Here is a 15,385-nt window from a genome sequence, read left to right as displayed (position 1 = left end):
AAGAGCGTCACCTGTTTCTACGGCTACCCACAGAGGGCCGCACTTGGGGAAATCAAGCCTGACGCAAAGGGGGGGGGGGGGGGGGGAATAAATCTTTAGTTCACGTCATCTGCGATGTAAAGCAAGATTACCAAGCTTATCTTCACCTTTAAGTCGAGATGAAGAAAAGGTTACATAACTAGAAATAATGGAGATAACAGAGGACTTTGTATGGCTAAATCACCTGAGATGAGGCTGCAAAAGATTGAGGATCTTTTCCATCAAAAAAGTGTCTATAATAAATCAGGGAGAGTTTTTGCTGCAGGTTCTGGCTGGAAAATATGGATCTGACCACATCCATCCAAACATCATGCAGGACAAGGTTTGTTTCACAAGGAAACTCTTGAGTCATTTGTCATCCCACAGTTTGTTACTCCATCTATTATAATTTTAAGCAAAGTGCAACGAGCCTCACCTTAGGGAAATCATCGATTTCCTTCAGTCGCTTTTCGATTTGCAGACGGCCCCCGTAGCGCGTGACGCCATAGACCACAGTCATCACCGTCTGCTTCACCACCTTCCTGCTGATGAAGCCCTCCAGCACCTGCGCGATCTTCAAACCCTTCTCCGCATCCCGAGCCCTGAACTCTTCCACCTATGAGACACGGGACAGTGCACCTTTCTGAGACTCCAGAAATCAATACACTTATTAGTCACAGTTATGTTAGGGATTGGTCACAACTGGTAATTTGTTGAACTCGTCCAACAACCGACTAATCATATTAGTTTGACTGGTGTTATATTTTTGTATGTATTTTGTGACCCTGGACCACAAATCCAGTCATAAGGGTCAATTTTTCAAAATTGAGATGTATACATCCTCTGAAAGCTGAAAAAAGAAGCTTTCCTTTGATGTATTTGTTATGATAGGATTATCTTTATGGAACATGATCTTTACTTAATATCCTAATGATTTTGAAGAAAAAACGATAATTTTGACCCATACAATGTAATTGTATGTAAGTGTAATTTATTTATTATAACATCCACACAAACTTGCAAATTGTGTTGAGTATAGGAAATAAAAAAATAAAAAAACATGAAAGAAATCATCATTAATTAATCACTAATTATTTTTTATTATTATTTAAACAATATATATATATTTAAAAAATATATATATATATATATATATATATAGGAGCCTGAGAAAAAATGCTAATAACAAATAAGTACCTATAACTTATTTTAAAATGATAATGATAACAGGAATATCCCAATGGTCCCTCACTTAAACTATAAATAGCTTAATCTGCATGGAGGGAGGAGCAGGTTCATTAATCACACATGAGATGTGAAAGGTGCTGACCGTCTTATTGGGGCTCTTGAGAGCTTACCTTATGAAACAAGTTCTGATGTCAACTACTGAGAAACAATGAGGCTGTTTAGGGACTAAACGCTGACTCAGCAGAGCTCATTGAGATGTCTGCTATGTACCCTTCAGCTAAGGTTAGCGCAACCTGATGTTTCTGGCAAGAACGGTACAACACTGTATTTAGAGAGTACACTGTGTTCCCAAAATATAGCCAAATCGATAGGTAGGTCAATATATCTCAGATACTGTTCTCTAAAAAATACGCAGTCTTCCCAGAACTGAAATCTGGGGCTTTGAGACCATAAGCTGTGGAGCTGCAGCAATTTAAGATGCATATTAAGCTTTGATGGAAAATAAAAAAGGATGTAAAAAGCCTCTGGCAAAGACGGCTTGAAAAAATAAAAATAAATAAAAATGAATAAAAATGAAAATGGTAAAGGCTGACTGTGGATGTGCTCTAGCGCAGTGAGTCCCATTTCCTGTAGACAGCATGATATGCAAGTTTGTGTGGATGTTATAAAAAAAAATTTATTATTTTTTTTACTTTTGTTTAGGTTATTATATTTAAAATATAAATAAAAATACATTTTAATAATATATAAATATTACATTTAAATATTATTACCAGTTTATTTGTCAGATTTTATTATAAATCTTATTACCTATAAAATTGTGAGCACTATAGTTATAAAAAGTTAAATAATTGTATTATAATTTTATTAGAATATAGCTATTATTATTGCAATACTTACATATTTTTCAATTAAATGCAAAATGTGTAATAACAGTATAATAGTTAATACATATATAAATATGGCGTTTTAAATATAATTTTAAAAATAATACAACACTTAACTAACCACAATAATGTTCCCTATAATATTACATTACATAATATATTAACTTACGAACTTACATGAACATAACGAAAATGCTAAATGATACTAACCAGTATAATATGGGTTAAATAAAGCACATTTCTGAACCTGAGTATCTTATTGATGGAACTGTGGAGTAACTTAGGAGAGGGAAAGGTTGGGAAACGCTGCTCTGGAGGGCCGTAAGACGCACTGCCGCCCTCTGGTGCCGCAGTGTGACTGACCTGCTGAGCTACACCGCTGTACACATCCTGAGGCAGTTCACAGGGCATGAGGTTCACCGAAGTAGCACCAATCACATCCCGCCCGAGGGCAGCATAGTGCTGGAGGCCGTTGCACGAACCGTCCTACGAGAGAGAGAACACATATCTATCAGTTTGAAGTCTACAACTTATCCCTAAATAACAATTACGTGTAATAGTGTCTGTATAGCAAATGCTGGCAGTTCCTAAAGATTCAGTACCTGATGAACAGGGAAATAAGAGATGAATTTGGTGTGGTCGGGGGAGCGGGAGGCATTTGCTATCTCCATACAGCAAGCCAGTGCCTGCCACGGCTCATCTGCATTCATCCACCATTTGCGACCCTGCAAAATAGAGCTGTGACTTTGGGGAACGAGGAATGTGACAATCATTTCAATAAAACACAAAAATATGGCTCAGTCATAGCTCACAGCCTGCAGTGTGATGCGTTTGGATCTGAATGTACTGAATACATTGAATACATAGTTTACTCTGGTCTACATGCAGAGTAAAACTGAGGTCTGCCATAATAAAACCTGAACCTGAAGATAAACATTAGAGGATTGAAACTCTAATCTTATAGTATAGGATCCTGTACTATAAGTATCATTTTTAATTGCATAGGATGACTGTATTATAATAATATATCTAATGTTGAATGACATTATAATACATATATTCTGTACTGTATATTTTCTGTAACTGTATTATATATGATTCACTACAATATATAATAAACGTATAAACTGTATATTGTAGGGTTATGACCCAAAAATTAATCTCAGGTCTGATTTGATGCCATGGACAGCTGGAAAATAATTCTAAATGCAAATTAAATTTAATTAAGCATACGATTGTGCAAAGTCAGGAAATTAAATAAGCTTATGCAGTTTTTGGTAATATTTATAAACTTAAATCAAAAATAATTGATTTGTTAAATTATTTTCTTTTGTACGATAAGCATTTTGGTGCTCTGATAACTTTAATGATTTAACTAATAACTATTATCACTGTTGTTGTTAATACCAGTAAATAGAATAACATTATTTTTTAATAATACTAATAATAAGAAGAAAATATTACATTAAAATATAACATTGATATAAAAGTTACACAATTAAAACAATTTTCATTTATTTAATTATTATTATCGTTAATACTAGGAACAATCTTAACAACAACAAAAACAACAATTATAGCTATTATTATTATTAATAACAATAAATTCAGTTATTTTATTATCACCATTACAACCACCTTTAATACAATATTGAAATAAAAAACAATTACATCATATTACAATTACTAGTTAGAATTATTAGTATTTTTATTTAATTATTCCAATAACGATGATGATGATGATGATAATAATAATAAGCATTATTATTATTTTAATAATAATAATAATAATTGTTATTATTATTATTAGAAGTAGTAGTAGTTGTATCATTATGTATATGGCCTAATACTCTGGTCAGAAAGTTAGCTAATAATAATAATAACAACGTTATTAATTAATTAATAATATTATTCACAATTATTATTTTATTTTATTTAATACATTTTAATTTAATACAATTTAATTAAAATTATAACACATGTAAATAATAATTAATTTAATAATTTAAATTAAATACATCATTAATAATTTTATTTATTAATTTATTCATTACTGTATTAATTCATTCATTCATTCATTTATGTACAACAACAACATTATTAATTAATACTATTATTCATAATTATTATTTTTTTATTTAATACATTTTAATTTAATACAATTACAATTATAACACATTTAAATAATAATTAATTTAAATAATTTAAATTAAATACATCATTAATAATTTTATTTATTTATTCATTCATTACTTATTTAATTATTACTATCATTATCATCATCATCATCATCATCATCATCACCACTCATTGCAAACTCAACCAATGAACGTTCATCATACACATATGGTACACTGGCCTGAGACTCTGTTCCCAAATGCACAGCAGACCTCCAATATACATATTGTTGCACAAACTGCTTGACCAATCAATTTGTTGTGTCACTAGCCATACATAAGTTCATCCAGCCACAACTCCTAGTACATAAGTCAGGTAAAGGTGCTATTAAAATGCTTACGTCAAGAGGATGGTCTGCTGAGTCTAGGATGTCCTCCATGATACTATCGGCATACTCCAGTCGTCCAGCTAGTGAGCTACACTTCTTCAACCCTGTGAGGTTCACAAGGTGGATCTTCAACCAGTCGAGGCCTTTGGGCCCGAGAGGTTGTCCCTCGGCGAACAGCAGCAATCCCCTGGTCACGTCACTACCAAGGTGGTTAAAATAAGGCGGCCGGGGGTACGTACGCCCTCGGAAGTCCATATTGTGTGGAAACCAAAAGATCTCGTCCCTCATGTGGTTGGCGATGGACAACTTATACAGCGCATCCATTCGGAGGCTGTGCATCTCCGCCACCTTCTTCTTGGCTTTGACACCCTCCCGTTTCATGTAGGCCTTCTCGGCCTGAGTGTAGGACGGGTCGTGAGGGTTGAAGCGAGGAACCTCGGGTGCTTCGGACAGTGGCGGAGGGATGCAGAGCTTGTCGTTGCCTTTGTCGTTGAAGATCGAGATGATGATGTCCAACAGGGGCTTGTTGATCTTCCAAGGGCAGTTGCCCACCTGATTGAGAGAGTCCAGCACAGCATGGAGGTCCTCATCTCGGCTCTTCTCCAGGAGAAGTTGGTGTTGGACGGCTCCATCGGTGGAGCGCATCAGCTTGGTTGGCGTCAATAGGTAAGCGCCGCTCTTCGGGGACGTCCAGGGAACGGGCGGACACAGCATGGGCATGACGTAGGAGTCAAACGTAAGTTTGGTTTCCATCGCAACCCTCTGGATTTGTGTCACAATAGGATGCGGTTTGATGAATCCAATCTGAGGTGGATGCCAAAGAAGAGAGTGAATAAATATCGAGACATCCCTTAAAGGCATGTCACAAAAAGGACATTTAACATGGACAATTAAATGCCATGACAGATCTACATTAATAAACATCTCTCATCACTAGCTCCCAGCAGGCCTGTAACTAGGGATGGGTACCGAAACCCGGTATTTAATCGGTCCCGGGGCTAAATTATGAAAGACCGGAGTATCGATAAGCTCTGACGTTAACGGTTCTGCTATCGGTACTGGAAAAATGTATAAAACACACATACATTTATTATTGCTATATATACATTATCTTGCAAATTCTATCTCACCAGAGTCACCAGCTGTTTTTCAAACATTTGTCTATGATGCATTTTTGCTATTCACAACTTACCGATAAGAATACCGTTAAAGTACCGAATCGATAAGCAGTATCGGTAAGAGTAGTAATACCGTTAAAACCTTAACGATACCCATCCCTACCTGTAACCCACCTCAAATAAACCAGAGATGATGCACAACAGACGTAACTCTCTTTGACAGCTGGATAAACAATTTCTATTCAAAGAGAAAGAGAAAGCACATGTACCCACACAAATGGCTACAAAATAGTCCCAGAAACACGATGGGTGTGAATGCTGAATTATGAAATTCAACATATCAAAATATGAATTTGACATGATTCATTTGACGTGATCTGTTTTTGTATGTTTTTGTGTAAACAAGAAGGGATGGGTATTGATGAAGATTTCGCAATTTGATTCTGATTCATTTGAGTAATTACAGTGATTCAGTATTCAGGGCTGTGTTTCAGACTTATTTGAAGAAGTAACTCATTTTTTTTAGGTATTCATTAAAAGAGTTGGTTCATAAGAGTCGGTCATGAATCAGATTACACTGTTCGTGCTGTATCATGTGGATTCACTAAAATAATACACAAATAACTAGAGTTATTTGCTCGTAAATCGAACCACACAGGTCATGCTGTATGTTTTTGAATTATTAAAAATAATCCATTTAAAGAGTTATTTGTTTCATGAATCGGACAACCTATTCATGCTGTATGTTGTGGATTTACTAAAAAAAAAAAAAACGGTTTATTAAAGTAATTTTTTTGCGAATCAAACTACACTGGTCATGCTGTATGTTTTTGAAACACTAAAAAGATTCAGTTCACAAGAGTCATTTATTTCATGAATCAGATTAAACTATTCATACTGTATGTTGTGGATTCACTAAAAAGAACCAGTTTATTAAAGTAATTTGCTTTCTAATCTAACTACACTGGTCGTGCTGTATGTTTCTAATTGATTAATAAGAATCAGTTCACAAAAATCATTTGTTTCATGAATCAGACTAAACTACTCATGCTGTATATTTTGGATTCCCTTAAAAAGATCTAGTTCATAAGAGTCATTTGTTCGTGAATCAAGCTAAACTTGTTGCACTGTATTTTGGATTAATATGAAACCGTTCATAAGAGTCATCTGCTCATGACACACTGGTGGCTCTATATGATTTTTTGACACAAAAAAAAGATAAACTCAGAGTTATTTATTCACAAAATATGTTAAAACAAGACAGAAAACTGGATTTGTCAAGCCATTTCACTAGACTAAACCTCAAAAAGATAAGATGGAGATCACCTTGCTACAAGGTGGCATTTTAAATGTCTCGAAAAAGGAATGTGAATCCACCTGACAGCATTCATGCCACATGAATAATCCACAGTCACGCTAAACTGAGAGCTCTTCCCTGCTGCACGGGCCATCTGCAAGCTCAGTGGAGGAACGGGAGTTAAGCTTGGGGTCTTTGAAGCCCACGGTGCATGCCGAGAGCCAGGGCAGCAGTGTTGGGAATGAGATTTTCGAGGACAAAAAGGAAACTCGCCCAATCTTTTTGGGCTCTTCCTCCCCCTTTTTGCAATTCCTCGCCGGTTAATCAAACAGGCAATTAAGAGGACAGTAAAAAAGAGATTAGTTTCGCCACAATCCGTCTTCCTCCGCTGGCCCGCGATCACTCGCACAGGAAAAATGATTCCATAATTCATGAAAACATGCGTGTCCATGAGAGCTTTTAAATGGGGAACGGACGGTTTATGACACGACTTTTAATGGACAGTCATTTGACTGTCTAGCCATGAACAGCCTTCAATATGGAAGCAAAAACAATTCAGGGACGTGCAGAATTTTAACTAGTATGACTTCGGGCCCTATTTTAACGATCTAAGTGCATGGTCTAAAGTGCAAGGCGCAGGTGCACTTAGGGTGTGTCCGAATCCAATTTTGCTAGTTTAGCGACGGGAAAAACGGTCGGCGCGCCCGGCGCATGGTCTAAAAGGGTTGTCCCTATTCTCTTAAAGGTGCCATAGAATGCAAAAATCACTTTTATAAGGTGGTTGAACACAGTTGTGTGGCCGTAGTGTGTGAGAACAACCAGCCTATAATGGTAAAAGTCCCCCCACTAATTTTTTTTATAATCCCAATAAATCATAAACAGTCTCTCCTAGTGTTGTTTTTGGCGGCCTGTTTTAATTTTAGCGGAGCACACACACGTATAGAGCGGGATAATACGCAGAGCGTCACACTACGTGAAAGTGAAACCTGAGCGGTGAACTCATTTTCGGCAGCCGGAGTTTCAGTGCATCTCTAATTACTGGCGACATCAGAAATGGATATTATATAATAGCTGCTTTTTTGAACATTTTAGCAATTTCAAAATATAAAAAATATATTTTTTACACGGCACCCCTACTCTCGACAGACCCCGGTTGGGAAACACTGGTCTATGCCGCGAGTGGGGCTTGAGGAAGTGACGTCACTTGCGTCTGCGCAGTGCGACCTGATGCAGCCCCTGAAACGAGACACAGGAAACAGAAATACTGCAAAATAATAATAATAACGCGACTAAACGAGACGAAATAACGTTATAACATTTCGTTTCGTCTCGTTTTGGTCAACGAAAATGAAGAGACATTTTAGCATAGTTTTTATTTTGTAAACCACATTTAGTCTCGTTTTTATTCGTCAACGATATTGCATTATACATTTAATTATAGTCATCGTCACATGACCAGCATTGTAGTCTCGTCTCGTTTTCGTCACGTGATAAAGGTTCGTTGACGACGATATTTAGTCATAATTTTCGTTGACGAAAGCAACACTAGTCTCTCCAAATGAGCGGTTCCAGGTTTCTCACTACTATGACGTCATACTCGGGAAAGTCCCGCCCATTTGTGCCACTCTCTGCCCTATTAGCATAGACACAGCCCTGAGTGAAAAGCATCAGTCCGCCATTACTGTTTTCTTGCTGTAGCTGCTGGAGATACAATATCAGCGCCAAAGAGCCATTACAAGTGTCGTGTGTTGGGATGCACCAACGAACACAGGGGTCTCCATAGACCGCTGAGGACACGGTGGTTAAATTTCATCCTAAAAAGTCCTATATGTTTGTGGTAATCATTTTATGCTGGACTGCCTCACAAACGAGGGTCAGTTCAGCGATGGAGTTGTGCAAAGATTGCTTCTGAAAGAGGGATCGATACCAACGCTTCGTGCGCAAACGTCCAGACTCCAGACGAAGTAAGCATCACGCGTCATATTTTGTTTTCCAAAAGAGCTTCTTGGCTCTCTGTAAGGCTAATGTTGCTAAAGCTACCATTGTCTCTGCTTGTTTTCACTGATGCTGCCTTCACGTGCTACCAGAATGATCGTAAATAGGAATGTGGTAGTTAAAAATTTAATTTGGAAGCAATGTGAAATCAGTAACACGGTCACCACCAGTTAAACCGTAACAATGGTGTGCCGGAGCATGAGCTCTTGTGAAGCTCCGTCCAGCTCATTTGCATCTAAAGGGACAAACACACACAAAAAAAGGCTCGGTATGGCTAGTTTTGACTCATACCCTAAAAGTTGCAATTTCAACAAGCTATGAAAAATTATCTGTCGGGTATTTTGAGATAAAACTTCACATACACACTCTGGGGACATCAGAGAACAATTTAAAATATTGTATCAATGCATTCTATTAACCCTTTAATGAGTAATGGGTGTGTTTTGGGCATAACGTGCAATAAACCAATCAGAGTCTAATCTCCCATTCCATTTAAGAGCCAGTTGCGCTCACACCATGGCGGATTCACTATTCATACAACGGAATTTGCAAGAGCAAAAACTGAACGTGTCTCCAAAGAGGAAACGGAGCTGCTCGTGCGCGAGCAAATAGGTAGCCTAATTCTGATACATGCAATGCTTATCCATTATGACATGTAGGCATTTTCATATTTATGTAGCCTATACAATAATAATCTTTTACATTGTAATCCTTTAATTTTTAATATTTGGCATGTTTGTGTGCTGCTGTGCGTCCCTGTGTGTGTTAATAAGTAGTGTACACGCGCTGTGGACTCGCCTATAGGTGCACATTACTAACGTGCTCTTTAAATAACAAAAAATACTGCGGCATTGACTTTAGACCAGGTTTTAGTTGGTCAATGGCGAAGTCTATTTCACTTGCCTCAAAATAGCAACGCACCAACAATGTGCCTGAACACATCTCGTTTTCAAACCAGCACGCCCATGGGCGCAAATGCATTTGCTATTTAAACAACGTGGCGCAAGACGTAAAAATAATAACTGCGTCGGGCTGACCTGGAACCCTAACTAGCAAAAAACTCTTGCGTCGAGCCTGGCGCCGCATTTCACCAGGTGTATGATAGGGCCCTTCGAGTCTAGCTGGTCTCTACCTCTTACCTTATGATTGCTGCGGAACGTGTACATGTGGTAAAGGACAGGGATGAGCTTCTTCTCTTGAGCGGGATTGAGAATGTTGCTCCAAATTTTGAGCTCACGAACCATCAGGTCAACCAGGAAGCTGCCCAGCTGCACCATCAGAACCATCGGCCAAGGGGTGTCGTCACTTAAAAGAGAGGGACCGCTGCACCTCTGCATCTCAAGACTCACCCAACACTCCCGTGGCAGCATGCCATTGGTCTGTGATGAAACAGGAGGTGATATATAATGTAAAAGCCAATTTGAACATTTGATTCGAAACTGAAGGTGTCAGATCTGGTCAACCAAAGCTTGTACCTCAGTGTCATTCGCCAGGAGCTCAGAATACGAGTTGTACATACTCCCAAGCTTCTCGATCATCTGACTGTGGCTCTTCTGCCGGATGGAGTACAAATTGTAGACACGGTTTCCCATCTCCTCCGCCATGATAAGCAAAGATTCACCGCTGGGTGACAGTTTGTCTAAACCCTGAAGCATGATGTTCACATAATCCTGATCATCCAGGATACACAGGTATGGGTATATGCAGGTACTCCAGGACTTCTGGCTGTTGCTGGATACTATCCGTTTCTTTTCCTTCAGTGTCTGGAGGAGAGCTTTCGCCCAGTGTTTGCGCTGTGTTGCTAGTAATTCTCTCTATAAAAATATAAATGTATTTAGTCACACTTTATTTTTAGGTCCAATTCTCACTACTAACAAACCATTAACTACGACTCAATAAACTCCTAATTTGCAGCTTATTAAAAGTTAGTAAGGTAATTGTTAAGTTTAGGTAGGATTAGGGATGTAGAATATGGTCATGCAAAATATGTGCTTTATAAGTACTAATGAATAGCCAATATGTTAATAATAGGCATGCTAATAATAAGCAACTAGTTACTAGTGAGAATTGATCCCTATACTAAAGTGTTACCATGTTTTTTTTTTTTCAGAACTCAATATGTGTAACAATATAGCAATGGCAATAAAGACAATACATTTACTTCAATGCAGAGGATAAATGTACTTCAACACAACAAAAATCATGATGTACACTAACAGTTTTTTATACTTTTGTTAAGGCTTTTTTTCCCCACACAAAAATACTATAAAATACTGAAATATTAACTTGAAATCTCATGGGGACTTAGTAAATGTTTTAGGAGTTTAGCTGACAAAAAAGTTTGGGAATCCCTGATAAAATACACTACTTTTCCCCATTACAGTAACATACTGAGAATTTGGGGAGAGGATGTGCCTAATTGTCATGAAAATAAAGTGTCTTAATGCTCCTAAAATAGGCTTCATTATCATTTCATTGCAGGCTTCAAATTACAAATTATATATTTTTTCCTTTGGATTTTAGGGTGAAATGTGACATTTCTGGACAGTTTTCATGAGATTCACTCAGCTGCCATTTGTGGCCTTTACATTACATCACATTCTCCTCTCAAGCAGCCTGTGGCTTCAAAAATAAAAATCTCATATAAATGTAGATGTGAATTTTATGCACGAGACAAATCGGGTTCGGTGGGCAGCTGAAAGTGGGTCATCTCTTTATCAGGATGCTTTTCTGGTTCCCTGCAGACCGGCGGAGCAGGCAGATGACACAGATCAGTTATGCTGCCCCTCCGATGGAAAGGTGACTCTCTCACAGGGCTGGTGGGGACACATTACAATGCATTTCTATTCCATTAAACCCTAGCGCAAATGTTGCGGGACCACGGGGGACCTTTCTCGTGAGGGAACACAGACAGTGGAGCAAATGCCAGTTGAAAAAGAAGCTGGATTGTGGGAATATGGCTACTTTCAATGCATGAGCTGGAAACTTTCAAAAATGTTTGCGTTTAGCCAATGGATCATAGCTTAGGTGCAAATCTGGATCCTAAAAACATATAAATAAACTTGTTAACTATTGAAAGGAAAAATCTCCCACACATCTGTATGTGTACTCTTTATGGTAGTTTGCTATGTTTGGGGATTCCCACTGTGCTTGTTTCAGAGAACCCAGTCATAGCAATATTAATTCTGACTCATAAACGGACATAAATAATTTGGAGTAGGGGAAAGTGGGGTAAGCTGTGCCACTTTTTACTTATGCTGCCCTCTAGGCCAAGAGCAATAAAGTAAAAACTAATATTCCTTATAAAATAGTTGTTTCCAACTAGGAGAAAGTTCAATCATTGTGGAATATGAGAAAATAATCTACATTCCATTCAAATTCCCATCCCATATTTTATAGCATATTATTCAATTTTACATGAACCAGCCAAAAAATTTAATTTTAACATAGCGAAGCCATTTTATAACATTATTTACTGTATCTGTACCATTTCTTAGCACTGGCACATCTTACCCCAAAGCTGGCACACTTTACCCCGCAGCTACCATTTTGGAAAAAATGCTGCATTTTATAATCCGTAGCTAATCTTTAGCCAAATTAACATATGTTTTATATAATGGCAATGCACCAACACATTTTGTGGCCTGGATAAATCAGTTTTTACCCTAAAAACAGCTATATATTATGGATTTATGCAGTCTGCTAGATTGTTAGACACAACTACACTGACACATCTTACCCCACTCTGCTATAAATGCAATAACGATAACCTCATGATTTTTCAAATCAAATCAGACAGGTTGTGGATTCATACCATTTTGGCCATATTTTCGGTGACAGGCTTTAAGGCCTCCACGGAGTCAATAGTGATGGTAGTGGCCTTCTCCATACCCAGCTGAAGACTGAAGCTGTCACGCAGTTCTTTCAGGCTGAAGTCCAGTTTAGGATATGTGGCACCTTCTCTCTGAAACACACAAGAAGGGAATCAAGTCGTAAAACCATTAATTAAATGCAAATCAAATGCACTTTGCTGCTTAGTTTATTAAAAAGAGAATTACTATCTGAGATTCAAATATGGCTCTATTACCTTTTACATTATTGATTTTTATTTATTTATTAGTAACTATTTCACTGGCATATTGCAATTTTTTTATTAATATAAGTATTATCCTTACTTTCAAATGTAAAATTGTATTTTTTATAACATGTTTTTAAATTAATTGTAATAAATAAATGTGTTAAGCCAACAATCCTATTAAGTAATTGCATAATATTATAACATCCTGACACAACCAGTGTGTTTTGTATGTGTTTGTGTTGTTATGTGCGTACAAAATCATAAGAGAGCTCAAGACGACCCGCTAAATAATGAGCGCTGAGAATCTCTCATCGCCGGAGGCTCTAAGTTTAAAGGTCCCATGACATGCTGCTTTTTGGATGCTTTTATATAGGCCTAAGTGGTCCCTAGTACTGTATCTGAAGTCTCTTTCCCGAAATTCAGCCTTGGTGCAGAATTTCAGCCACTACGAGCCAGTCCCACAATGAGCTTTCCTTAGGACGTGCCATTTCTGTGTCTGTAGCTTTAAATGCTAATGAGGAGGAGAGAGGTGGGGCAACTGCCATGCTTCGCTCGTTTGCAAGCCACGATGTCTCTCGAGGAAAAAAAAATATTGCGCTCGCCTCGCACGGTAGTAGCTCATTTTCTCATGGGCGGGCCAAATTCTCTGGGCGGGCAAAGCAGAGAAAGGGGAGGTAACCTTTCCCCGTATGACGACATAAAGGGAAGATTCCAGATTGGGCCATCTGAGCTTTAATTTTCTCAAAGGCATAGCAGGATACCCAGGGCTCGGTTTACACCTATCGCCATTTCTAGCCACTGGGGGACCATAGGCAGGCTAGGGGAACTCATATTAATGTTAAAAAACCTCATAAAGTGAAATTTTCATGCCATGGGACCTTTAATATTACTGGCTCCTTATAACCGGATATGAAGGCGGAGAGGGTTTAAATCTCATTAGGATAAACATTAAAAACGATCATTCATTTGACTGCCAATTATTGAGACTATTTACTTCAACCTTTCACAGGCTGCACACTTTGTTATGAGGCCCGATCGAAAGAAGCCACTGCACTTTATGGCCCAATTAAAGAACCAAACATCATTACGTTTAAGTGCACTTATACATTTAAAAGAACCAAGAAAACAAGCTAGCTAAAATAACCATACCAATGTCAAATGTATTTATTCTGTCTCGTAACTTCCACGTACGGCCAATTAAAATCCAATGAGGTTAAACAGTCCCACTCACGCAGGTCTGGCCGGCAGCCAAATTTGTGGCTGCATAAAATAAGAACTGTAAATACGGCATATATTATAGCAACAGCTTGCTAAGTGGTGCAGAGATCGTGTTAATGTGGGCTGTGCGTTGACATGTGCAATCATTTATTATTCGAAGGGAGGCATTGGCGGCCTGCACAGACATCTGGGAATTATCGCCAAACACATGATGGAAGGGCTGGGACAGAACAGGTCAGCCGGAGCGTTAATACTCGCAAGGAGAGAGCGACTGCTAAATCTGTCCTCAGTAGAGATCACATGGACGCTGGCCAAAGCAAGCACAAAGGTTGTGGAGGGATAAATCATGCCCACGGCGATGACTACTACAGCCCGGCCAGGCAGAACACAAGATGCAGTGTTGTGTACGGCTCGGCAGAGGTCCATATTTCCACAAAGCCACAAACCTGACAGGGAGAAGCATGTGTGGTGACCTCGGTTTTATGGATGTGTTGTCCCAGTCTTCAATGTTTTAGTGAGGTTGTGCGAATAAAAGATGCATTGGGAGGCAAGAAATGCCATTTATGGCAATGAGGCAACATCTCAAACTATCTAAACCTGGTGCACACAACATGACTTTTGAAGTCAAAGACATATTTCAAGAATCATAAAAAGATGTAAACGAGATGAATTGGTGGTATTTCCTCATTTAGTGCTCAATGACGGCCAATTATTTGCCTTCATGAAACTTTAATAGCGACTTTTTATGGTGACAGTGCCTTTTTTTTTTTTTTCTCAAGGCGAAACTTATTTCAGAATATTTTCTTGCCATGAACTAATCTGATCATGATCATGAACTGAAATTTGTCACTGGTGGTCAACATTGTCAATATGAAAATAGTGCTATGAAGAATGTATGGATCAAGACTGTTGATCTGTTAATTTAAATAAAATATTTAAAAATTGAAAACATTTCTAAAATAAAAAAAATAATCACAAAAAAAAAACAACAACACGCACAAAATAAATAAAAATAAACGTCAAAACGCCAGAAAAATTCTGCAAGCAGTATATTTAAACATAAATTTAGCTATGACCTCA

General features: G+C 37.9%; 1 protein-coding gene across 1 annotated transcript in view; it reads right to left on the bottom strand.

Annotated features, from left to right (window-relative positions):
- Window positions 1–15,385, bottom strand: part of polrmt (polymerase (RNA) mitochondrial (DNA directed)) — a 55,169-nt gene that overhangs the window by 28,779 nt on the left and 11,005 nt on the right. Inside the window, exons 6-12 of the mRNA XM_016485157.1 lie at window positions 12,824–12,973; window positions 10,485–10,823; window positions 10,149–10,388; window positions 4,612–5,403; window positions 2,696–2,818; window positions 2,457–2,579; window positions 455–634 (exon numbers count right to left, since the gene is read on the bottom strand). Of these exons, the coding sequence (XP_016340643.1) occupies window positions 455–634; window positions 2,457–2,579; window positions 2,696–2,818; window positions 4,612–5,403; window positions 10,149–10,388; window positions 10,485–10,823; window positions 12,824–12,973 (1,947 nt within the window). The remainder of the gene's footprint in view (window positions 1–454; window positions 635–2,456; window positions 2,580–2,695; window positions 2,819–4,611; window positions 5,404–10,148; window positions 10,389–10,484; window positions 10,824–12,823; window positions 12,974–15,385) is intronic.

This window comes from Sinocyclocheilus anshuiensis, unplaced genomic scaffold, assembly GCF_001515605.1.
Source record: "Sinocyclocheilus anshuiensis isolate Anshui unplaced genomic scaffold, SAMN03320099.WGS_v1.1 scaffold305, whole genome shotgun sequence".
Classification (NCBI taxonomy): domain Eukaryota; kingdom Metazoa; phylum Chordata; class Actinopteri; order Cypriniformes; family Cyprinidae; genus Sinocyclocheilus; species Sinocyclocheilus anshuiensis.
This window is presented reverse-complemented; position numbering and strand designations above follow the sequence as displayed.